Source organism: Rhipicephalus microplus, chromosome 9, assembly GCF_043290135.1.
Source record: "Rhipicephalus microplus isolate Deutch F79 chromosome 9, USDA_Rmic, whole genome shotgun sequence".
Classification (NCBI taxonomy): Eukaryota; Metazoa; Arthropoda; class Arachnida; order Ixodida; family Ixodidae; genus Rhipicephalus; species Rhipicephalus microplus.
Window position 1 is genome coordinate 99,735,609 of NC_134708.1, and position 24,990 is coordinate 99,760,598.

Here is a 24,990-nt window from a genome sequence, read left to right on the forward strand (position 1 = left end):
CCACGTCAGTCATTCAAGAGCGTTACGCATTTGACTCCCGGCAGCGGCCAGTATGGCATAAAGGGGCATGTGGCTGACTTGCTGATCGCCGTGGCTAGCATTGTGTAGGGCCGGTCGCGGAACGTGGCTCACAACAATGCCTTCGACATACAGCACAGATTATGCGCCGGCTTGTTAACAAACCTTCCTACAGAAATGGTCACGCCAAGAAACGCATGGTGCCCCTCCGAGCAAGCTCTTCTAACATCATTCACTTTCTGGATATGGTGGTGATTATTTTTCTGCCACCGGCATGACATCATTATGAATATTATTATTTTTTGCACTAGTTGAATAACTTCTGCTACACCCAAAAAATCAACAGACTCTCTTTGTAGGTGTTAAAGCGTGGTTGAGCCTAGCATTGAGCTATGTTTGTCTCAAAATTTTCGTGAGATCACCCGTTGACATCACAATGATGTCGCTTCAGAGTGGTCAGATAGACGTCGCGTGAGTCTCCAAACGTGCACTGCCAGCAGTCAATGACAGCTGTTTTCACTCATATCCCGCATTGTGCTTTTCGTCAATTTCCAAACAAATATTGGCAGATTTCACGAACGGTGCGAATCAATGAGATGTGAAGCACGATTGAGAAATGTAGATATGTCATTTTAAATTAGCGCAAAGTTATGATTTGAAGGTAAATGATGCCGTACATCACTTCCATGTCATGGTTACTATGTTTGGATATGTCGTTTACCTGCGTCATCTATTCACGTCACGTGATATTAAATTTAGCTTATGTGGAGCTACTCATAGAGAAGAAATACAGTTAAGAACAGCCGATGGAAAAACCATACCCATAGTCGACTGGATCAGAGTACTGGGTCTGCTCATCGAAGCCAAGGGCAACAATGGAGAAATCCTCAGGCGATTGGATGCAACTGTAGCCCAAGTAATGAGACTCATAAAAAGGATAGCAACTAAGCACAGTGGCATGCGGCAGGAAAACACGATAAGGTTGATACAGGCATTCGTGATTAGCAGAATAGTATACGTAGCGCCATACTTAAAATGGCAAGTCGCGGAAAAGATCAAGCTAGACTGCCTCATTCGAAAAATATTCAAACTAGCTATAGGGCTACCGATTAGCACAAGCACCGACAAACTGTTACAGCTAGGCCTGCACAATACAATAGATGAGATTATTGAGGCGCAGCGTACGGCGCAATATGAACGTCTCTCTAAGACACGAGCAGGAATACATATTCTAGAGCGACTAGGTATAACGTATCACACGCAACGGCGTTAAGGTGGACATTCCAAAAGAGACCAGGGAAACAATGATGATACCACCCTTGCCAAAAAACATGCACCCCGAACACAATAAAGCTAGACGAGAGACAAGAGCAAAACAAATACAAAAAAAGTTCGGTAATGACAAGGACGCAGTTTTCGTAGACGCTGCTCGATACAAGCGCAAACGGGGGTTTACCGCAGCCGTAATCGATAGCAACAGACGCTGTATGACATGCGCGACGATACGCACCACAATTACCGAGACAGCGGAAGAGGTAGCCATAGCGCTCGCTGTAGCTCAGACAAACGCAACCGTGATAGTCAGTGACTCTCAAACGGCAGTGAGAAACTTTGCCAACGGCCACATCTCCCCGGAGGCACTACGTATTCTCAAAGGAGGGTGTCGAACAAGCCCCACAAATACATATATTATATGGACACCTGCTCATGCCATCGCGGGGGACAGCAACAATGGGGCTGTACATGACGCAGCTCGAGGGCTCACCGACCGAGCTGCCCTCTCAAGTGCCGCCCCAACCTCCTCCGGTGATTACGGCGTGGCAGACGAGTGGGAGTGGGAAGACAGAATGACCAGATACAATGAAATTACAAAGCATTATAGATTACAGAGGGGCATATTCCCGCCACCTCACCCAAAATTAACAAGAAGACAGTCTGTCGAATGGCGGCAGTTACAAACTAGGACATATCCGAATCCTGCACTATCGCACATTATATATCCTGATATATACAAAACGGACAGGTGCAAGCGTTGCGACTCCAGAGCCACTCTGGAGCATATGTTATGGGAATGTAGAGGGATTAGTACTCATAACAAGTATGCGGCCTCTGCTGACAGCCTTCGCGCGCGCTGGGAGGCCGCAATGCTCAGTTCCGTCCTCGAAGACCAAATGTGGGCCGTCCAGCGGGCCGAGGAAGCCGCCAGGATTCAAGGACTCCTGGCCGTAACCTAGGCGGGGCCAATCGCCCACCCCATCTACTCGCCGGACTCTGAACAAAGTTCTTTCCTCCTCTTCCTCCTATGTGGAGCTAGTAAAACGGCCGTGAGCACAATATGAGCACGCTATTTTTTCATGTTCTTACATGGCACGCGTGTCAGGATTATGATGTTTGCACCAGTCATGTATTTTGCCATTCATTGATGTCACGTAACACCAAGTTTTGTTTATGCGGAGATAGCAAAATGGCCGCGAGCGCATCATGAAGGACCAAATATACTCAAATGTAGCTTTGACGCGCGCGCACGCTGGGCACAGCGACGCTACGTTAACAAAATGCGAGCATTTTACATTCTGACGCCAGGCACGACCAGCGTCCGTCAGCGCGGCCCGACGGCAGCCGGCGCGAAATGAGACATGCTGCATTTCGCGCTGATGCGATACCCAGGCAACACTGCGTCTCTTTTTTTTCCTGACGGAGGGACTCCGGACGCGCTAAAACGCGCATGCGTCAAAGCAACGCAGCGCGGTGCGCGCCTGCGAGTATATGGCAGGACCGGCGTCTGGCGTGGCCACGCCGTCGTGGCGCGACGAAAAGAAAGCCGGTGAGCACGCGCAACGCATCACGTAGAAATGTATTGGCGCCTTGACTGTGGCATGTAGTCATGTTCTCACATAGCGCGAATCTCATGATTATCTTGTTTGCACCAGTCACATACCTTCGTCATCCATTGGCGTCTCGTAATACCAACTTTGGCATTTGTGAAGCTAGCGAAATGGCTGCGAGCGCATCATCAGTGTGGCATGTAGTCATGTTGCTACATGACACGCATGTTGTGATTACTATGTTTGGATCTGTCACTTACCTATGTCGTCCGTTCGCGTCGCGTACTACCGAGTTTGGTACATGAGAAGCTAGCGAAACGGCCGCAAGTGCATCATGAGCTTAGCGTGTAGTCATGTTGTTGCATGACACGCATCTCATGTTCATTATGTTTGCACCAGAATCATACCTTCGTCATCCATTCTTATCCCGTAATACCAAATTTGGCATAAATGAAGCTAGCGAAACAGCTGCCAGCGCATCATGAGCGTGGCATGTAGTCATGTTGGTACGTTATACGCATCTCATGATTATTATGTTCGCACCAGTCACGTACCTTCATCATAGATTCATGTGCTGTAATACCAGTTATGGTATATGTGACGCTAGCGAAATGGCCGTGAGCACATCTTGAGCATGTCATGTAGTCATGTTGTTACATGACACGCATGTCATAATTTTTATATTATGGTTTGTCGCTTGTGTTCGCCATGCAATCATGCCATACCATACCAGTTTTGCAACATGCCATGTGAACAAAACCACCGCAAGAGGTGCAGGACCATGAAATGTAAATCATGCCATTCATTACATACATGTCATGATTTTTATGTTATGACTAGTCACTTATGATCGTCTTGCAGTCATGGTAGAGTATATCAAGCTTGGTATCGACGCCATTATCGAAACTACCTGGAGAGCTAAATGTGGTAGGCGACTAGATAGATAGACAGATAGATAGATAGATAGATAGATAGATAGATAGATAGATAGATAGATAGATAGATAGATAGATAGATAGATAGATAGATAGATACGCCCGAAGTCACCGATGTTCGCTAAGAAATGGTTCACATTAAAAAAAATGCAAGGACTGTTTTCAGCGCGAAGCTGCAAAGAAATCCTCAAGCATCCCCCCCCCCCCCTTTGTCATAAAAAATACTCTCCGATATAGAGACGCAGTCTGTTGAAAAAGGTGAATTTCTCAGCAAATCGGAAGCTTCCCTGTTGAGTATTTTGTAGCTTTGTAAACGAAGGGATGAATGAACCCATCTTCCGAGTTGCAGGCCTGCACTTTGCAGGCCTCTTTCGTATACATGAAGAGCGCGGGTAAGTGGCCTTCCTTACTTTTTGTATTTCTTCTTTTCTGTCTTAAACCCTATTTCTCTTTCTTGTATCTTTTTGTGTGCGTGTTTGTTTGGAGTTCTTTCATTCTCCCACGTTTTCTTTATTTCGCTTCCTATTGTTATCTCTCTTTCGTTCTTTTCTCTGTGTCTCTGCACTTCATTCTGCTTTTTGTCTTTTTTTTTCGTCTTGCCTTCATCTTTCTATCAATTTATCTGTCTCTTTTGTTCTTTTATAATCCTCTCTTCATTTTCTTTCTACCTTCTTTCGGCCTTTTCCGTGTTATACTTGATCAACATCGGAAAGCACAGTTTTTGTTTGACCCTCAAAATTGCTCTACTCGGCAGTGGTGCTTGACGAATTCTTGTAGCGCATACCTCTCATGCGGAGTTTTTGACAAAGCCTAATGAACTATGAATGAAACAATGAATAATGAATGAAACAACGTCACTGGCAGAAAACGTTCACCCAATTTTTGTGGCCACCACGTTCTGAAACTCTGCGAAGTTGCTTTCATTGCAATACTAACAACTTGAAAATTGTTGCCACCACGTAAATGCAACCAGTGCATCTGTCAGTGTTTGTGGTGCACCCGGAACATGTGACACAGAAATCCAAAGCGAGCGCAATCTACATAGCTAGAAGCAAAATCTAAATTTAGCATAGAAAGCTGATTTTTTGATTGATATGTGGGGTTTAACGTCCCAAATCTCTATGACCATGAGAGACACCATAGCGGAAGGCTCTGGAAATTCCGATTTTCTAGGGCTTTTACAGTGCGTCCAAATCCCCGTGCACCCACCAAATATTAGCACACGGGGCTGCAGCATTTTCACCTCCATCGAAATTATTGACACTACAGACGGGATTTCATCCCGCGATCTGGGAGCCGACCACCTTAGTGACTAGACCAGCGCGGCGGGGCGTTTAGCATAGAAAGCATAGGGTCAGATATGCCATATTTAGGAACTAAATGTCGTTATTCGTAGTAGTGTGCTAGGATAACTCTACCTGTGACGACGTACCCAGGAGGCCACCCGTCCCGAGCGCCGACGCGAGAGACCCTGGATAATCACAATGGGACACCGACCAATGTACTGCAGTAACAACGACCGAGACGACTGCACCCTCAACGAAAGCATCGTAAGTTCCATAAAAACAGAAAACTTCAAAATTGATGTTTCGATGGTATATTCGTGCCTACTGCTCTTTTTAATGAAGTGTATCAGCCGGCTGAAACCTAAGTTCCAACGTGAGCTGTGAATAGCAAGACAGTGACGCCAGAGACCTTTTTTCTCTTTTTGCTGAGAAGCAGTTGCAGCTCACTTGCCTAGTGAGGAGCGAAAGCGACCAAAGCTAGCATGAGGCACGCGTTCACATTTAAAACACAATGATATGTATTCAACAGACATTTAAAAAGGAGTGAAGCAGATGGAAATGTGCTCATTTGTCGTTAGAGTGAAGATTCATAGCCATGGAAAACAAGTCAAGGAAATATAGGTAGCCCAATTTACAACATGCACCTACTCTGATGCAGCATGTAGTGAGCCGCAACAGTTATGTGGTAGGGAGTACGGTGCAGCTAGCCTCGTAAAAACGTTGCGATAATGAATGTTGCGCAAATTTGACAGTAGTTTACGTAAGATTGGCTTTACAGGCACATATGCTGTGATCTCTGAGAAGTTGTTTATGCTACGGCGTTCCGTCCACCTTCATGTATGTGCTCGCGGGTCAGTTTCTCCTATAGGCAAGTCGCGTTACTTTGGTCTCGTGAAGAGATCAGAAGCACTGTTCAAACGCATATTTTGGCGGTGTCGTATGCTTAGTCAGAATGTTATGCTTATTACAGTGTTAGAAGAGCACCAAATTTTTTCATTTGGTTGAAAGCTCAGCAGTGATGCAAGTATTATGAAATTAGGGTATAGAAGGGCTTTAAAGAAATGTTGAAATCTGCAGAAGCTTCTCAGACGACCGAGTGTCCATGAAAACATCAGTAGAAGTTTAACAAAGAAACGTTTGAAAATAGAGTTCGTTTAGAAATAATTATACGGTGCAGTGAAGTATCAGTCATTTGTTAGTTTACAAAAAGCACAACAGTTTACGATAGGTACACAACGAGGCACTTGGGTCGGTGAAGTAATACGTCTGCATAGTTAAAAACAGGGCTCATGATGGTTCATGGTGGTTCATGATAAACCATTATGAATTACCAACTAGCCCACCTTTCCATCCTACTGAATTGTAAAAAACAGGGCGACATAAACATGGGCAAGAAATCATGCATGATCAGCGGTGACAGCCAACTGCTTGGCTTGTTGCGAGGAGCGTACATATACATACAAATGGAAAACGTGGGAAAGGCGAACATAACGAGTGTTGCAAAATAACAAAAACAAAAACGCCGACCAAGGTGAAATACACAAAACTCAAAAAGACGTTTCGGCTCCCCACACGGGAGCTGAAAAGTTAGTAGGAAAAGGAAGGTGCTTAGTAGGAGATCTTAAGAAAGATTATCCAGAAAAAGAGAAAGCAACCTAGACGTAGTAAGAACAAGAGAGTTTCAAATTTATTCGAGTGAAGAAATATACACAGCATCTATTGGCGAAGGAGATGCTCATCCTGCTGCTGCCATAAGAAGTAATACCAAATTTCTGGTCATGTTGGCGAACATGTATCTTACAATAGCACCTACGTTTACCTAACCTATATGTAACCTCCTCCTTATGCAATACCTCTAAATGGAGTCTTTAGGGTAATCAAATGAAATAAAAAGGGAAACGGAGACACAGAAAGAATGAAGGAAACAATAACTGATCTTTCAAGCAGCTATCGAAGACGGAAGTAAAGTGCCAGAGCAAGAAATAGGGAAGCTTTACCTGTACATCAAGGATTTACCTGTCCACTAAGGACAAACTTAGTACCTAGAATAGTACTTAGTACCTAGAGGTCGCTGAACTGTAAAAGCTATGAACAAGATGAAAGTCCATGACGTACGGAAAAGCGACCAAAACAGCGGGCATGCCCTCAAAGACAAACATGGAAGTACTATCAACAGCTCAAATAGCAGAATTCGAGTGGCAGAGGAATCCTCTGGTGAACTATATTCGCGGTGAAATTGGGCTATAGGTGGCAGCATTGTCGAAAGATGGTAAGTTGGGTCAGTTGGAGTACGTTCATAATTGAAAATTTTGTTGAAGTGCACTAAAAAAACAGACGGACAGAAGAGGCTGACAAGGACAGTGCTTGCTCTCAAACTCAAGGTTTATTAGTCAGAAAAGGTACTTAAAGCGGATACATGATCTTTCGTGCATGTGGATCAAAACAGGGTGCAGCAGAAACCACTCGTCTCAGGACTACAAACATTTTCCTTATAATGTGTCATTTATTATATAGTACAAGCCCTAGGTGTCGAGGTTCTTGTTTTCTTCTATCATGCAGTACAATCGTAGCTTCGCTAACACAGTCATGTCCCCTCTTTCGGATGTGGTAAGATTCCACTATCTCACGTGCGAGCTGATCCTTGTGTCGAAATAATATTTCTGTTTCTTTAAACACAAGCTGACATCCGCAGTTTCTACAGCGATCTGCAAGATGACTGTTGCCTGATGCCTTACCTGATCGCGATATTCTCTAAAGCAGTCGTTCACGCATCTTCCTGACCGCCCCGCGCAAGTGTGGATAGGAGGTCGGCGTCGCGTATACAAATACACGCAGCGGCGCTTCGTTGCATGTGGTCTGAGCCGATTGTCGAAGGATAAACTGCATTGTCTAAAGTTGACTGTTATTATCAACGCTCTTCTCTACTGAATAGGTGCACGAAGCCTATGCAACATTAACATGAATCGCGAGTGAAGTGCATTCTGCCTTTAATAGGGGTGCTCGCTTTGGGTGACCCTCTTCACGCCTTTGCACTAAATCACGCATTTGCTGTGTTGTTTGTACGTGGTTAGCTTGTGTTCAGCCTGCTACGCACTTCCGTTGCGTGACTGAACAACATTACATTAGACCTATTTACATCTTTGTCATCTGCATACTACAAAAAACAGAGAACAAAACATCGTAGAAAGCCTGCATATCTGTGTGATTAGTTCAGTACCACCATTCGCACCCTATGTGCATGTGATTTTTTTTCTTTAAGTGTGTTCACCATAAAATGTGGGACAGTCGATAAGTCTAGTCAGGAAAACTTAGTGGCTGACGGTGCTCTGTGCACTGCGTTCACCACATGTGACAACATGTTCTTGCACAAGTAAAAATACAAAGAAAAAATATGTAAGAATTCAGCAGAAAGCTTTCATGGATCGATTACGTGCATGACAGTGCTACAAAAAAGGCCTGGTTAACAAGACAAGCACGTTTTTTTTTTCGACAGAATGTGATCACTGCCTTCCGTCGGCCACTAACAATGCCACACAAATGCTGAAGACAATGTAAAAAAATGAAATCTTCAGCGAAATAATATGACGTTATATCTAAGGCATGTCATATGAATTAATTTTCAACGTCTGGGTTCTTTCAAGCGTTCCTAAATCTAAGCACACGGTTGCGCATGGTAACTCTGTTTTAGGAACTGTTTAAGTACCGATGTGTCACAGTTCATGTGATAGTAATATTTCTATGTAGTGGTACCACGGACAGATAAACACCACTAAGGCTCTTCGCATGATCAACAAACTGCAGTGCCAAAATTGTACACCTACCAACAGCACGCAAGTGCGAGTCCTAACGCCTGCGTTTTTCTTTTGTTTTTTTACAATAGAGTTGCTATAAAACGCTACATTCACACACCATTTACAGTCCAAATGTTTAGAAGAATGCCAAGAACATTTTGCGATGTGCTCTACACAGTAAGTGGCGCCCACTCTGAAATTATTCTGGTGAATGCAGGGTACCGCGACAATAAGCAGCGTTTGGAAAGTTGCACTAGCCGATCTTATTAAAATGCGTTCGCAGCCGAACAAGATTAAATGCTTTCGTATGTCCTTTCAGGCATACGTAGAAACAGTTACACTCACGCTGACATATCCGCACAAGCCACACTTTGAGAACGTGCATGACGTACGCGATCATATAAACACGACATGGCTAGCAGACGACGCACGACACACCACGGCCGACTAGACTTCACCTGCGCGCTCCCTTTTTATGGCCTTCGCAAAGAGGGTAGAACAAGCCTTTCGCCACTCCTTTGAGGGGGGCGCTGTGGCCCTGCCGAAGATAATGGCGCCGAGTTTTTCAAAGCATTGGGGTTTAGGGACAGTGAAAGCAAAATCAACTTTAAATGGGTAGAAATAACCAGGAGGAGGCTAACTGATTGGTGGCTACAATCGAGGCGTGAGTGAAATTCAATCCTTAAACACGAAGTGATAGATAGTACTTAACTTTATAGGTAGGTGACGTGAGTCACCGCCCCATCTAAAGGGCACAGCCGGATACATCTACCCATCCATCCATTCTTCCGCCGCTCCGTTCTGCACGCGAACACATGAAATCGGGCACGCTTATCCATCTACCGCGTGCTGAAAAAGAAGTTGCCTAATATTCATCATCATCATCATCATCAGCCTTACTACGTCCACTGCAGGACAAAGGCCTCTCCCATGTTCCGCCAGTTAGCCCGGTCCTGTGCTTGCTGCTGCCAATTTATACCTACGAACTTCTTAATCTCATCTGCCCACCTAACCTTCTGTCTCCCCCTAACCCGCTTCCCTTCTCTGGGAATCCAGTCAGTTACCCTTAATGACCAGTGGTTATCCTGTCTACGCGCTACATGCCCTGCCCATGCCCATTTCTTCTTCTTGATTTCAGCTATGATATCCTTAACCCACGTTTGTTCCCTAATCCACTCTGCTCTCTTCTTGTCTCTGAAGGTTACACCTACCATTTTTCTTTCCATTGCTCGCTGCGTAGTCCTCAATTTAAGCTGAACCCTCTTTGTAAGTCTCCAGATTTCTGCTTCGTAGCTACGTACCGTCAAGATACAGCTGTTATATACCTTCCTCTTGAGGGATAGTGGCAATCTACCTGTCATAATTTGAGAGTGCTTGCCAAATGTACTCCACCCCATTCTTATTCTTCTAGTTACTTCAATATCGTGGTTCGGCTCCGTGGTTATTACCTGCCCTAAATAGACATAGTCTTTTACAACTTCAAGTGCAATATTACCTATTTCGAAGCGCTGCTCCTTGCCGAGGTTGTTGTACATTACTTTCGTTTTCTGTAGATCAATTTTAAGACCTACCTTTCTGCTCTCCTTGTCTAACTCCGTAATCATGAGTTGCAATTCGTCTCCCGAGTTACTCAGCAATGCAATGTCATCGGCGAAGCGCAGGTTACTAAGGTATTCTCCATTGACTCTTATCCCTAACTGTTCCCATTCTAGGCTTCTGAAAACCTCCTGTAAGCACGCGGTAAATAGCATTGGGGAAATTGTGTCCCCCTGCCTTACACCCTTCTTGATTGGTATTCTGTTGCTTTCTTTATGAAGCACTATGGTAGCAGTTGATCCCCTGTAGATTTCTTCCAGAATGCTTATATATACTTCATCTACGCCCTGACTCCGCAGTGCTTGCATGACGGCTGATATTTCTACTGAATCAAACGCCTTCTCGTAATCTATGAAGGCTATGTATAGTGGTTGGTTATACTCTGAGCATTTCTCTATTACCTGATTGATAGTATGAATGTGGTCAATTGTTGAGTAGCCTGTTCGAAATCCTGCTTGTTCCGTTGGTTGATTGAATTCTAATGTTTTCTTTACTCTGTTAGCAATTACTTTTGTAAATAGCCTGTATACTACAGAGAGCAAGCTGATCGGCCTGTAATTCTTCAAGTCCTTGTCATCTCCTTTCTTATGTATTAAGATGATGTTAGCGTTCTTCCAAGACTCTGGTACTCTTCCCGTCAGGAGACACCTCGTAAACAGGGTGGCTAGTTTTTCTAACACAATCTGTCCTCCATCTTTCAGCAGATCTGATGTTACCTGATCCTCACCAGCAGCTTTGCCCCTTTCCATGCTCTCCAAAGCTTTTCTGACTTCTTCTATCATTACTGGTGGGGTGTAATCTGGGTTACTGCTAGTTCTTATAGTATTAAGGTCGTGGTTGTCTCGGCTACTGTGCAGATCTCTGTAAAACTCCTCCGCTATTTTAACTATCCTATCCATATTGGTAGTTATTTTGCCTTCTTTGTCCCTAAGTGCATACATCCGACTTTTGCCTATCCCAAGTTTCCTCTTCAATGCTTTGACACTTCCTCCGTTTTTCAGAGCGTGTTCTATTCTCTCCATGTTATACCTTCTTACATCGCATACCTTACGTCTATTAATCAACTTCGAAAGCTCTGCCAGTTCTATTTTGTCTGTTGTACTTGACACTTTCATGATTTGACGCTTCTTAATTAGGTTCTTCGTTTCCTGGGAAAGCTTGCCAGTGTCCTGTCTAACTTCCACTGCACACTGCGTAATGATACTCGTCAGATTATCATTCATTGTATCTACACTAAGGTTGGTTTCCTCACTAAGAGCCGAGTACCTGTTCTGCCGCGACACTCTGAATTACTGTACTTTCCCTCTCAGTGCTAGCTGATTGATTGGCTTCTTGCGTATCAGTTTTTGTCGTTTCTTCTTCAAGTCTAGGCGAATTCGAGACCGTACCATTCTATGGTCACTGCATCGTACCTTGCCAATCACTTCCACATCCTGCACAATTCCAGGGTGTGCACTCAATATAAAGTCTATTTTGTTTTTATTTTCGCCATTAGGGCTCCTCCATGTCCACTTGCGGTTTTCTCGTTTTCGGTAGAAGGTATTCAAAATCCGTAAATTATTGCGTTCTGCGATGTCTACTAGTAGCCCTCCTTTGGCGTTTCTAGTACCGATGCCATAATCTCCTACTGCCTGGTCTCCAGCCTGCTTCTTCCCTACCTTTGCATTAAAGTCGCCCATCACTATAGTATACTGTGTTTTTACCTTACTCATTGCCGATTCCACGTCTTCATAGAAGCTTTCAACTGAAGCGTCATCATGGCTGGATGTAGGCGCGTAAGCCTGTACTACCTTCATCTTGTATCTTTTATTCAGTTTAATTACGATACCTACCACCCTTTCATTAATGCTATTAGGACTACTATAGCCTAATATTTAAAGACGCACAAATGATATATGGCATTGCTCATAGGTGATGATGCTGGGCTTGAACTTATACACCTCTGAAGAGTGCGCTTTGCTGACAGTGTCACAAGCTCCGAAGTGCGCGCATGATCGTAGCCTCTTCGTGACAGAAAGCGGCATACCACACACCCCTTACAAAATTGTCTGAGTACGCTGAATGCTTTCTTCCGTCCCGTTCTATATGATGCAAAAGAAACATGGTCATTTTCTCTCCTTTCTGTGCATCTACTGCAATTCCCTGAACGCATGTGCGGTGCTTGCTTTCGCGATAACATTGCGACGAATTTTTTTCTTCTGTCAGAAATCACGGCACTTTCTCGCGTCTTGAACGATGGTGTGACACTTTGGAGCGTAATCGTCCTATTATAGTTTGGTATCGACCCAACCTATAAACATCGCTGTTGTTGTTGTCGTGCAAACACTGCTTCCTGTTCAGTGAAAGCGTCTTGTGAAGTTGTAACATCCAGGTCTGTTTAATTGGTCTCCACTTTTCGCTTCCTTGATGCTTGACGTAGGGGCCAGACTCGTGAAGCAGGATTTTCGCGAGGTTTCTATGCACTTGAAACCATGTAGGAAAGATAGTTTTGAGAAGGATAAGTGCGCACGCAGTCAGGAAAACGTTTTCTGATGCGGAACGCAGACAGATAGTCTTCATCGCGCATGGGTCTGCTGCATACGACTGTCGATGCAGACTTGTCGTTGATGATGAGGTTGTCTCTCACATTATTCTTTTGCCACTTGCCGCACAGCTCAATACTGTTTGGGCATTCGTGAGAAGGAACACAGGGTGTTTTTATTGATTGATTTGTGTGGTTTGACGTCCCAAAACCACTATTTGATTATGAGAGACGCCGTAGTGGAGGGCTCCGGAGATATTGACCACCTGGGGTTCTTTAACGTGCGCCCAAATCTGAGCACACGGGCCTACAACATTTCCGCCTCCATCGGAAATGCAGCCGCCACAGTCGGGATTCGATCCCTAGACGTGCAAGTCAGCAGCCGAGTACCTTAGCCACTAGACCGCCGTGGCGGGGACAATCTGGGTGTTTTCCCCGAAGAGGACTTGCAGTGCGGAACCACGTAATCGAGCGGCCGTGACGGAACACAGCAATAAACATTCACGCACCTAATATATATCCAACTGCGTAATGCACGAATTACTGAAAGTTGTGCGACTGCCTTCTTGACTAAAAATTACTGTAGACTGAACACTGACGAGGCACTGAATTAAATGCAGTCATAGTGGGTACTAGAGATAAAATGCAAATCACAACATCCGGCTTGTAGCATTAAGCCACAAGATAATATATACAGATTTTTCAGAAGACCAGCTGTTTACTTTCCGAAAAGTGTTAATATGTTGTCAATTTCTATTTCTAAACATGTTGTTCTACGAACTAAAACTGTAGCGCAGAACTCATTTGCACTAGATATTTAGTTCCGGGGCAAGCGACCTGAGAGCATAAGCAGCTGCGTATTCGTTCGCATTCTTCATGGACGTGGCTTGAAGTACAAATTAAGGAATGGAAAAGGGCTTGGGGTCTCCGGGATCAATATTTCCAGGTGGTGTTAACACCTTGACAATGCACACCGCCAGCCCCGCCATAGTGGTCGAGTGGCTAAGGTACTCGGCTGCTGACCCGCAGGTCGCGGGATCGAATCCCGGATGTGGCAGCTGCATTTCCGATGGAGGCAGAAATATTGTAGGCCCGTGTGCTCATATTTGGTTGCTGGTTAAAGAACCCCAGGTGGTCGAAATTTCCGGAGCCCTCCACTACAGCGTCTATCATAATCATGTGGTGGTTTTGGGACGTTAAACCCCCCATATGCGTGCCGTCCGAAGATGTTATGCGGCAGCAAGGTCCCTCTCTCTTTTACTTTTTTTCTCGTTATACACAGTTTTTTATCCATTAGATATACCAAAATAGTACGTGTTTAAAAGAGTTGTCAGGCTGCATACAGCAGCTATTAGCCCTGAAAACACTCAGATGTATTTGAAAAAAGAAAAAAAAAGCTAGAAAAGGGAAGGCACACTCGTCATTCCGTAAGCGACCTCTCAATTGCGTCCGACGAGACAAGGAGCCAAAGGTGTTTAGTGCTCTCTGATTGCAGAACATGTGCCGCATTGTTCTTCTATCTCTGTGATCATTGCCACTGCTTTATGCCTCTTTAAGTATGCCGCTCATTAGCTTAATTTTCCGCATTTTCACTGAGTTTTAGCTTGTATTATACTCGAGCACATACATACCTACGTTGAGCGGCAAGCCATCTGGTAAATTAGTTTTTTTTAGTAGACAATCCTCCCTCTATCCTCGATTTGTTTAATAATCCCCTTCGCTATCTTCGTGGAGAGCCCTTATTTCACGGTTTCACATAGACAAACTCTCTTGTGCCGTGCACGCGGCGCAGAAGATGCAATTTCAGGGTCGCTGCACTACTACCGCTGATGGGTGGTGAAACATAGTCAGAAACTCTCCCATTGTATTTCCAATGACTGAGAAGGCCACGCACAGGTGCAGTCAAGCCCAGCCAGGAGCGAAAAAGATGACGAAGCTGTTGCTGTTTGGCTAAGTAGCTGTGTCTGCATTTATTGTTTATTTTTGTTTATATTACGGCTCAGCACTGCTCAAGACGTCGGACGACTCGAAAATGTACCTGCCGTATCAGCGACTGACGGGTGCTGCGCAGCCCGCTGCGTCGAAAGGTGCTAGGAGAAACGAAACAAGCATCAGGGAGAGCGCCGCCATGACCTCCCAAGGTGTGACACCAGGTCAGAAGCACCAGCTGGTTTGCGTAAGCATACCTGACTGCAAGCGACCACAGAGCGTTGAATATGAGGACGAATCAAGTGTCGTCGGGGGCCACAACAGGGCGAACCTCACAGATCTAGACATGAAAGAGGGGGGTTTCCGCCTTGTGCGACATCGCAAAGACCGGACGGTGGGCATTCCTGTGCTAATTGCTCCAACATCCGAAGGAGCTAACTTGAGGCAAGTGAATTCTATTGACCTATACTCGGAAATTGAAACGATTCTCGGTGGAGCCCCAGTTAAGAGCCATTTCACAGAACATGGAGCCCTGCTCTTGAATATAGAGTTAAAACACCAAGCTAATATGCTTCTAGAGACCAACACTATCTGCGGCCTTGCCATATCTACCCGTGCACCACACAGCTACATGAAAAATACATGCATTAAAAAAGGGGTCCCAAGATGGTACTCGGACGAAGAGCTGTTAGCCTACCTGAGACGTCAGGGAGTATACTACGCAAGAAGAATCATACGACGGGCCCAAACCTCATCCTCCGAGTGGGAATCAAGGCGCACTGACTCTGTGGTTCTCACATTCGCTCCCAATTCGGAACGTCCAGAGAAGATCAACCTTGGCTTCATCAGACATGAGCTGGTAGACTACGCGGAGACGCCGCCACGCTGTTTTAAATGTCAGCGTTTTGGACATGTTGCTAAGGACTGTCGTGGGGAACAAATGTGTAAGCGCTGTGGGGGGGCTCATGACATCAAGACGTGTACAAGTAAAGAAAAACTTGTGTGTGCAAACTGTGGCGGCGACCACCCAGCTAGCTACGGCCGATGTCCAGCACGAACAGCTGCGCAGCGAAGAAATAAGACGTTTGTCCTCGGCCCGAAGACTGTGAACGAACCATCGCTCACAAAGAAGACGTCCTGCGCGCCACAACATGGCGGTTTGGATAACGAGTACGCAGGAAATTTTCCGCGCCTAAATCCGACAAGAGCTGGTACTGAGTCAACGCAAGTGCTCAACGCTGGTGAGAAATGTATCACGAAAGAGTCCGCCAAGCGCACCTACGCTGATGCACTGAGCCCACCTCAAGTACTATCTGGAAGCAAACAGCAAGAAAACCTTGAGCACGTTATTCGCACTCTGTTCACCGCACTACGTTCACACGTCGCTAAGATGCCTGCGAGTTCAACGAAGGATATGTTGGAAGCAGTCCTGGCTCTAGAGTCAGTGTTACTTTGCTCTGCTTCCACAAACACACAGTAGAATAATGGCAATGTCTCGCCCACCTGGTCTATTTCGTCCTTCAAAAGTGCCCTTAATAATGAAATGGAACTGCGCCGGTCCTCTAAAACGTCTGTGCGAACTCAACCATTTCTTGCGCGACATTTCAATACAGATTCTAGCCTTCTCCGAAGCCGGTCTACCGAATGCAAGGACGCTCCCAGGGTACACCCGACACGGCAACCCGAGCATAACGTCGTTTGCAAATGGAAGCGCAATAATATACATAAGGCGGGAAATACCTCACGTCGGCTTACCAGTGCAAGACCTCTGTTCCAACTCACTGGAAATCGCTGCTGTGCAAGTGTGCCTGGGAAACCAAAAACTGAGAGTGGTATCGGTGTACATAGGCCCACGAAAAAAGGTCTCCATGGAGACTTTCCTAAAAGACCTTTGCACTCGATGTCCCGCTCCTCGAATGATCTGTGGTGATTTTAACGCACACCATTCACTCTGGGGAGATAAGAGTGTAGATTTTCGAGGCGAGAAACTTCTAGCAGCTGCGGATGCTGCTGACTTATGTGTGGCGAACGATGGAAAACCTACATTTTAGGGGCGAAGCTCCTTAGGGCGTGGGCTGTGCGTCCCCTGTAGCCTGTATGTAGCCACCTCTAGTTTAGTTCTTGCAGTGTTCACTAGATGGCGGTACCGTCCCCTGTATGTAGCCACCTATAGTTTAGTTCTTGCAGTGTTCACTAGATGGCGGTACCGTCTCCTGTATGTAGCCACCTCTCGTTTAGTTCTTGTAGTGTTTACTAGATGGTGGTACTTGTAGCTGATGATGAAAAGATGCAAGATGTTATAAACTAGAAAGCGGTACTTGTAGTTGATGAAAGACGCGAGATCTTATAAAATAGGAATGATGTCACATATGGCGCGTGTCATTGGTTGAAGGCAATCGTTCGATTTAGTGCGGCGACGTACGCTAGGGGGAGCGATGTAATAAAATCGAGTGGGCAAAATGTACAGAGGATTCATGGTTTACCAGGTTTACCTCCGGAGCTTCACCCACTTATGATCATTCACTTCGTGGATATGGCGGAATTTTTTCAGGCCACCAGATTCATGGAGTGCAATAGACCTTGTACTTCACTCCACGGACCTTCTGGTATCATCGACCACGGCTCCAGACAGGACGGGCAGCGACCATTTTCCCATCTTCACCAATATCCTGGGATTTCAAACTGCTGGTTGACAATTCTGCAATGTAACACGCTGGGACACCTACAGAGGAGCGTTGGACAATTCCACTGGTGAGTTGTTCGCAGTTATGTTGCAAAGCAAGCGAGCAGCAACTTCGTTTCTGAAACTGCCCGACCATTTTCCTGCTCCGGACTTGAAATTGAAAAACGTCAGCGCAGCACGTAGACGGCGGAGCGGAAAATAATGAGAACAAAAGGAAATCCGTCTGCCAAAACCGATTATAACAGGATAAACGCTGCGATTCGTGGCCATAAAAAATTAAGACGAAATCAATGGGCCGCTTTCTGTGAGAATTTATCAACGTTTACGCCCTTGACAAAGATATGGGCTGTAATACATAGTCTTTCTGGGGAGTTCCGAACACACAGGCCATTCGAAGCACTCGCTTTGAAACAAGGGATAGATTTGCAAACCCTTGCAGAGGATTTCGCAGACGTGTACACATCTTGTAGATCAGCAGGAGCGGCGATTCCTCTGTCACCCCAGTTTTTTTCGTACAATGAATACGCCACTCACCTTTCGAGAGCGGGATATGACACTTAGCAAATTAAGAAGACGCTGTGCCGTGGGTCTCGATTTGATCAGCAATCAAATGCTGAAAAATCTACCACATGAGCAAAAAAGGGCCCTTTTGGACATATTTTAATGTCTGGAGCACGGCAGAGATCCCATTTGTTTGGAAGCCTGCATGGATGATGCCAGTCCTAAAGTCCGCAAAGGATCCTGCGAGCCTCGCGTCATATCGACCGGTATCTCTTACATCATGCGTATCTAAGTATCTTACATCATGCGTATCATCATGCGTATCTTTTGGCGTCTCAGGCCTTATTGACACAGCTTTCAAGACTGGGTGTGTCCTTCGCAGGCACGGCGCTTCTCCGGCGGCTGAGAGCGAGAACTGGCTCACATTTCAACGCGGCACTAAACGCATTTAGATATTTAGGCTTAAAACTGCCTAAACGGCCCCTTTGGGCCCGCCATGGTCTTTTGTGGATGTTGCGTGTAACGTCAGCGTACCCAATCTACCAGCGAAGCGCACCATTCCAGCCGCGGAAGCAAAATTTCTTGCGCTGGACCACTTGAGCACCATGTATCGCAGCCACCTACAAGTGTACACCGACGGATCAGTGTGCACACAAACGGATAGCTGCGCAGCGGCTTTCTGCATACCCTGCCTTGGCGTGTCATGGTCGGGCCGCCTGGATCGCGTGGTTTCGTCCACAACGGTAGAAAGCGCTGCAATCACGGCGGCTTTGCGAAAATTGCGATCTTTTTCTGCACGAGATGTTGTAGTGCTGACGGACTGCAAATCGGCGTTACAAAGACTGCATCGTGGCCTACCTCAAGAAAAGTTCACCAGGCAATCTCTGGTACTAATCAAACACCTAAATGGCAAAAGTTTTAATATAAAGTTCCAGTGGATCCCATCCCACGTTGGCATTGAGGGCAATGAAAAGGCTGATGCCCTTGCATGCGAAGCACGTACATCGTTTCCAAAAGTAAGGACTCCCAAGACTTACCAGAACAACAAAGATGTGATACGCGATCATTTCAAGGCGATCTACAAGTTTCCACACCAAGCATGTGTAATTCATGGACTTTCTCGTGAAGAAACGACGCTATTGTACCGCATAAGAACCGGCTCCACATACACCCAGGCCTGGTCATTCAAGACTGGGAGGTACGCTTCCCCGTACCTTCTGTGGTGACATCGGGGATATTAAACATTTCATTTGGCTTTGCCCACAGTTTGATGTGCAAAGAGCAGCGATGATCCGCACCTTGCGAAAAGGCTGTCATAGGCACCAGACAGTTGATGACGTCATCTTTCTTGAAGGACCCGCGGCAACTAGGAGGAACGTGCAACAAATTTCGTTGGTATTCCTGCGAGACACTGGGCTGTCTGACACGTGGCGACATTTTCCAAATTCAGGAGATGCTCACGCGGAACAATTGCCAGCCATGCAGGCCAGGCTAACCCCGCCTGCTGCAACACCACCACCACCACCACCACCACCTAGCCCAGCCCTGTCCGCACTTCAGCACTTCTGCGAGTTGCCGCCAGGCGGCGACTTTGCTAAATCTCGCGGCTAAAATATTTTATCGAATTGCGAGTGAAAGTAGCCACAAAAAATATGTGGAAGTTCCCTACGTAACTACCGAACAGATACAGGATATGCCCCGTGGCAAGGCAGCTGGCGATGATGGTAGAACAGTGCATATAACTAAGCACGTAGGACAACATAGAGAAAAAACAAGCTACAGTTTATAATCAGTGCCTCAGGACGGCAATAAATGAAGTGAGCTGGAAAAATGTCATTATCATGCTGGTACATGAGAAAATAGATAGTAAAGACGTAAAAAACTATAGGCCTAAAGGCTTTATTTCGGTGACATACAAAATACTGACAAAAGTAATCTCAGACAGGATAAAAAAACAATTTCAACAACCCAAAGAGCAAGCTGGATGCGGAAAGGTTCCTCTACAGCAGATAACATTAACGTGATAATTGAGGTGAACGAAAATCAGCTGAATACAACAATGTCATTTACTTAGCCGGCTACAAAAAGGCATTAAACTAAGTAGACAAATATGCCATTCTAAAAACAATAAATTGATAAGTATACTCCTGATGAAGATATGTGGGGCTTAATGTCCCAAATCCTGGTGTACTTCGTGCCCTTCTTGTCTCTTTATTGTCGTTCTGTTCTTGCGCTATAACTATCGTCATGTCATACCAACTAGCCCAAGCTGCCACACTTCTAAGTCCGAAATCCACCATATGTATATGAAAGATGCCGTAGTGGAGGGTTCCGGAAATTTTGACCACCTGTGGTTCTTTAACGTGCACTCAAATTTGAGCACAAGTTCCTACATCATTCTTGCATCCATCGAAAATGCAGTTGCCGCTGCCAAGATTCGATCCCGTGACCTGCGGGTCAGCAGCCGAGTACTTCAGCCACTAGACCACCACGGTAGGGCTAGTACACAAATCCTGTGTCAGTACTTTAGCTGACATCTACAAAGACGTCATTGGTACCTTAATTCTTCACAATAAAAGCGGTAAGATTGCGATGAACGCGGGAGTGACACAAAGAGATGCCATATCCTCAATTCTAGTACTTGCGTGCTTGGAAAAAGTGTTTATATAGCTGAACCGAATGCAATCGGGAATCAAAGTCGAAGAAAAATGACGTAACAATCTATGCTTTTCACACAATATTTTGCTATTCAGTAATCACAGCAGTGAATTGCAGAAGATGACTGAGCAATATATACGGAAAAAGTATTAAAGTAGGCATCAAAAAAGAAAGCTGGTGAGAACAAAGGTAATGAATAATGGTCTTGCAAAACTGAAGGAATTTAGGATGAAAAACCATATATCGGAGTGCAAACAAGAATATGTATACCCAGGACAACTATACTTTCGTGAGAACCCAGCCACAAAAAAAAAAACTCCACCAAAAATAAATGCGCTCAATCGCATTCAGCAGGTACTCCATATATTGTCAGAAAATCAGTTCCATCATTAAAGCGAAAACTATACAACCAGTGCATACAGCCTGTATTGACGTATGGGACTGAATATGCAGATCAACAAAAAAAAACTAGATAAAAAGTTGTGGACTACGCAGAGTGCAACAGAACGCATAAAGATAGAAATGAAATTGCGAGATCGCAGGACAACAGTTCTGTAAGAAAACAGAAAGAACTTGCAGATGTTTTAGCTGACATCATACCGAAAAAATTTAATCTGGGCTGCTCGCCTAATGCTTTGAACAGACAGTACTACGCGTAGTAAGATCAACAGAATGGCAACCAAGTAACGACAAACTAACTTTAGAACTCCAGAGTGGTACTAGCAAGCTTGTGCTGAGGTTTTTAATAACGGTCTCGTGATTCGACAAATAGACTTAAGTTTCTTCCAATTTACATTACAATTACTTTTAATAACAATTTCTCTGCATTTTTGGGTATCATTGTCTCTTAGCTGTCATAAATTACGTGCATAACGTAGAAAACCAAGGCCTAAAATTTACACTTTTTCCATCACTGATAGCAAGTGTATCATTTCGGCAGATATAATTCCATCAGGTAGTATGCAAAGCCATAGTCAGCTGCCAGCTCGTATTAAGATCATGTGCTACGTGACACCAACAGGTACAAAAACTGTTTGACTATCGCCGTGATACAAAGTGACAGCACTGACTGACGCTCGAACGTTTAAATGCACATATACACCCTACAAAGTGGACGAAAGGATGACCACCGTCATAGTTCCGTGATAAAAAATCTCACAAGTTATTTAAAGGTCGCAGGTTCACTCTCTGCCTGTCTCGAGTTACCTCTTGGTTTATATTCCTCTTTCGCATCTGCAAATACTTCGTACGTCATTTTCAATACAATTTTTGGCATAACTGCCTGATAGTTTTCATTAACATCGGGTTGAACAAAGGAAAATGAGTTCTAATATTACACTTCAAATTTTCATCTTTGTCGAAAGTGCTTCTCGCCTTATGATTTCGTATCAAATTAAAGGTTCTTTTCCAGCCTTCAACTTAGTTGTATATAGTCGAACACAAGCCCATGTGCCAAGTTCAGCGTCCTTAGGTAAACGTGCAAGAGTATAATTTTTTCAGTTTTTTAAGGAATGTGAGACTGATCTATGTGCAGATTCGCAAAGGAATTCCTTTGGTACACCTGTACGGACTCGAAGACCTCTTCCACAAATATGGAGTCGACCTCGAGTTCTGGGCACATGAGCACTCGTACGAGCGTCTGTGGCCAGTCTACGATCGCCAGGTAGGTGTTACAACGCCTAAATATTGCCACCTAAACATGGGTGCATGCAAGTTATTTCAAATATTAAGCAGCATGATTAAAAAAAAACCAAAAGTCGTTCCTTGAAGCGCACTACAGCACATTTTCTCCAGCATAGTGTAGTTGACGCATCTTGTTTCTTTGGTTATGTAATTTCGGTAATCAATAGTAATTAAGTTTATAACTCGAGACGTACTCTACTGGTTATTAAAAGCAGCTGTGCTTTTGCAAACTTCCCCAGAAATACTTCAACAACTTAAGCGCTCAATATCCGTTCATAGTTTCCACTTCTGAGCAAGTTCTTCATTCTCTGAGCAAACTTAGCTTACTTAGTGTTCAAATCGAAAATTAGTACTATTCTATATCGCAATTTCATAACATGTTTGCGAAAATGCATTTATTTGTACAATGATGAACGTCAGATTTTCCATATGAACTGAGTTTCTGTCAGTTCCATTCTCGAAGTATGAAGGTCTTCTTTACGATGCACTGTTACGGGTTTCGATCGGAAGTTGTATTTGTAAAAAGAAAAGACTACTTGTAGTGGGTCACGGATTACCCCGCTTTTAAAGAATATATTTTCGGCTGTATTGGAAGGAGACAAAAGTTCGCTTTTCAGATTACTTAGCAATGCAAGGTGGGATTGCTTGCATTTGCTGTTTGCCCCTCCCGATCCCATTCACTGGTAGTTCTGGCTACGTTAACGGTTCTTCCGTTAATTATTGCACTCTATGCTGCAGGGCTATTGTCTGATCGCTCTTGTCTGATTGTCCTTGTTTATTTTGTGGTTTTAGTTCGCAATATATATTCAATGATCATCAATGTAATTTTTATGAATTTTTTTTATCAGTACCGAATAATCGTATTCATGAATGCGTATTCGAATGACGTTGGTGATTGTACTTGACTGAATTCTGCGATATGACTCACTCGCTGTTTTCTTTTCTTCTTTTTTTTCCGTGTTCCGCTTTCTATTTATGGTTTTTTTAATGCATGTATTGACTTAACCACTTCATCCTATATGATGCTCAACAGGGCCTTCTGGGTATAAAATCAAATAAATAAATATTTGTTTGTGATTGCTGGAATAAATTTCGGTAGAGCAAAAAAGTTATAACGAAGAGACAGGTGAGGACCCACAAGGAGCAAGGGCGCTGCGCATCAACTGATTTCATTCAAGGGAATATGTAAGCCCAAACGCACTGGACAGCGTGCACACGCAACAACACACTCCTGGGAACTCTCTTCCTCGCGCACTTTCTATGTATATTTTCTTGCAGTAAAATCAGGTGATATTCATAGCCTGTCCTAATAGCTATGTTGTCTCGTCTGTGTGAGTACTTTAGTTTTTTTTTTGCTACCGAAATAAATGTTTGTGGTTTTGGAAGTAAAGTCAGTTGTCTATAGCCTGTGTATGTATGTCTATTCACCTTTTCATAAACGCTTCCCTGGGCACCGCCATGGCCCTCCTTGGGCTGTGCAAATCGGCGCGTCCCCTCAAAAATGCACTGAAAACGCTGCGCGCTTAGCCTTTGTACTCCCGCGCACAGCCCATCATGGCGGTGTTTTTTTTTCTTTCTGTGAAAAGGTGTATAGCCTGTCCCATTATTGTGGTCTATTCTGTGTCAGCGTTTTAATGTATTTTTTTCGCGACCAAAATCGGTTTAGTATACCACCTGTGAAAGTTTGTATAAGTACCACAAAGAGTGTCCTTAATTGGCAACGTTCACGCATCCGAGGACAAGCTCATGAGGCATTTGTGAGTTTTCAATACTCTCAGTACAGAGTGTAGTGCAGGTGTTTCGTATGTGAGCCCACGCTCGTACTTGCTGAGTTACTTGTTCTACACGGTCTACATTATTACGTGTGCCCCGCGAAATATACAAGTTGTAAGCAGCTGCAAGTTAACGGGTGCAAGGGTACCACCAGGCGATTCCGACCGGTGGGACCGACTGCAGCAAGCAGTTGACGCTGTTACAAAGTACGCCAGAAATGGAGGTTTGAAATGCGCTCTACGAAATCGGAGCTAAAACTCAATTGCCCCCGCAGCACTATTCCTATTCACGTTATAATCGTGCATGTGCATCGCACACTGATAAAGCAAGCCCATCGTGCTCGCATTTTTATACTACATGTTCAAGCGCATAACAAAAGTAACTATATCGTTGGCCTTTTCTCTTGAAAAATTGACAAATCCCCATGATCTTACCAGTGTCTAAAGAGTTTTTCTATCTTCGAAAAGAAACATATGCATATTAGCATAAGACTCTTTATTAAAAGACCCTGGATATAGGACGCGATCAGTGACTATGAATGTCCTGTGCAGATACCAAATTAAACGACCGCTTTAGGAAGCAGCTTTCTTTGAAAAGTCTGACCTTCAACTTCGCGTGAGCATTGCTTCAATCGCCTTCGTAAACAAGAAAGTGCGTCTCATGAGCAGCCACATATAAGCGGAGTTCTTCTGCTGGTTTTTTTTTGGGGGGGGGAGGGGGGTACTTTGTGTTTTATTTTGTTTGTCTACCACCTTTTCTGGTTTCGCGTAGTTGACTGCGAACTTGTGTGG

The 24,990-nt window shown here is 44.6% G+C and overlaps 1 protein-coding gene across 1 annotated transcript in view; it reads left to right on the forward strand.

Moving 5' to 3' along the window:
- LOC119163130 (acid phosphatase type 7) overlaps positions 1-24,990 on the forward strand; it is an 80,547-nt gene that overhangs the window by 49,883 nt on the left and 5,674 nt on the right. The window contains exons 8-9 of the mRNA XM_037415071.2: positions 5,215-5,328; positions 22,278-22,406. Coding sequence (XP_037270968.2) covers positions 5,215-5,328; positions 22,278-22,406 — 243 coding nt within the window. The remainder of the gene's footprint in view (positions 1-5,214; positions 5,329-22,277; positions 22,407-24,990) is intronic.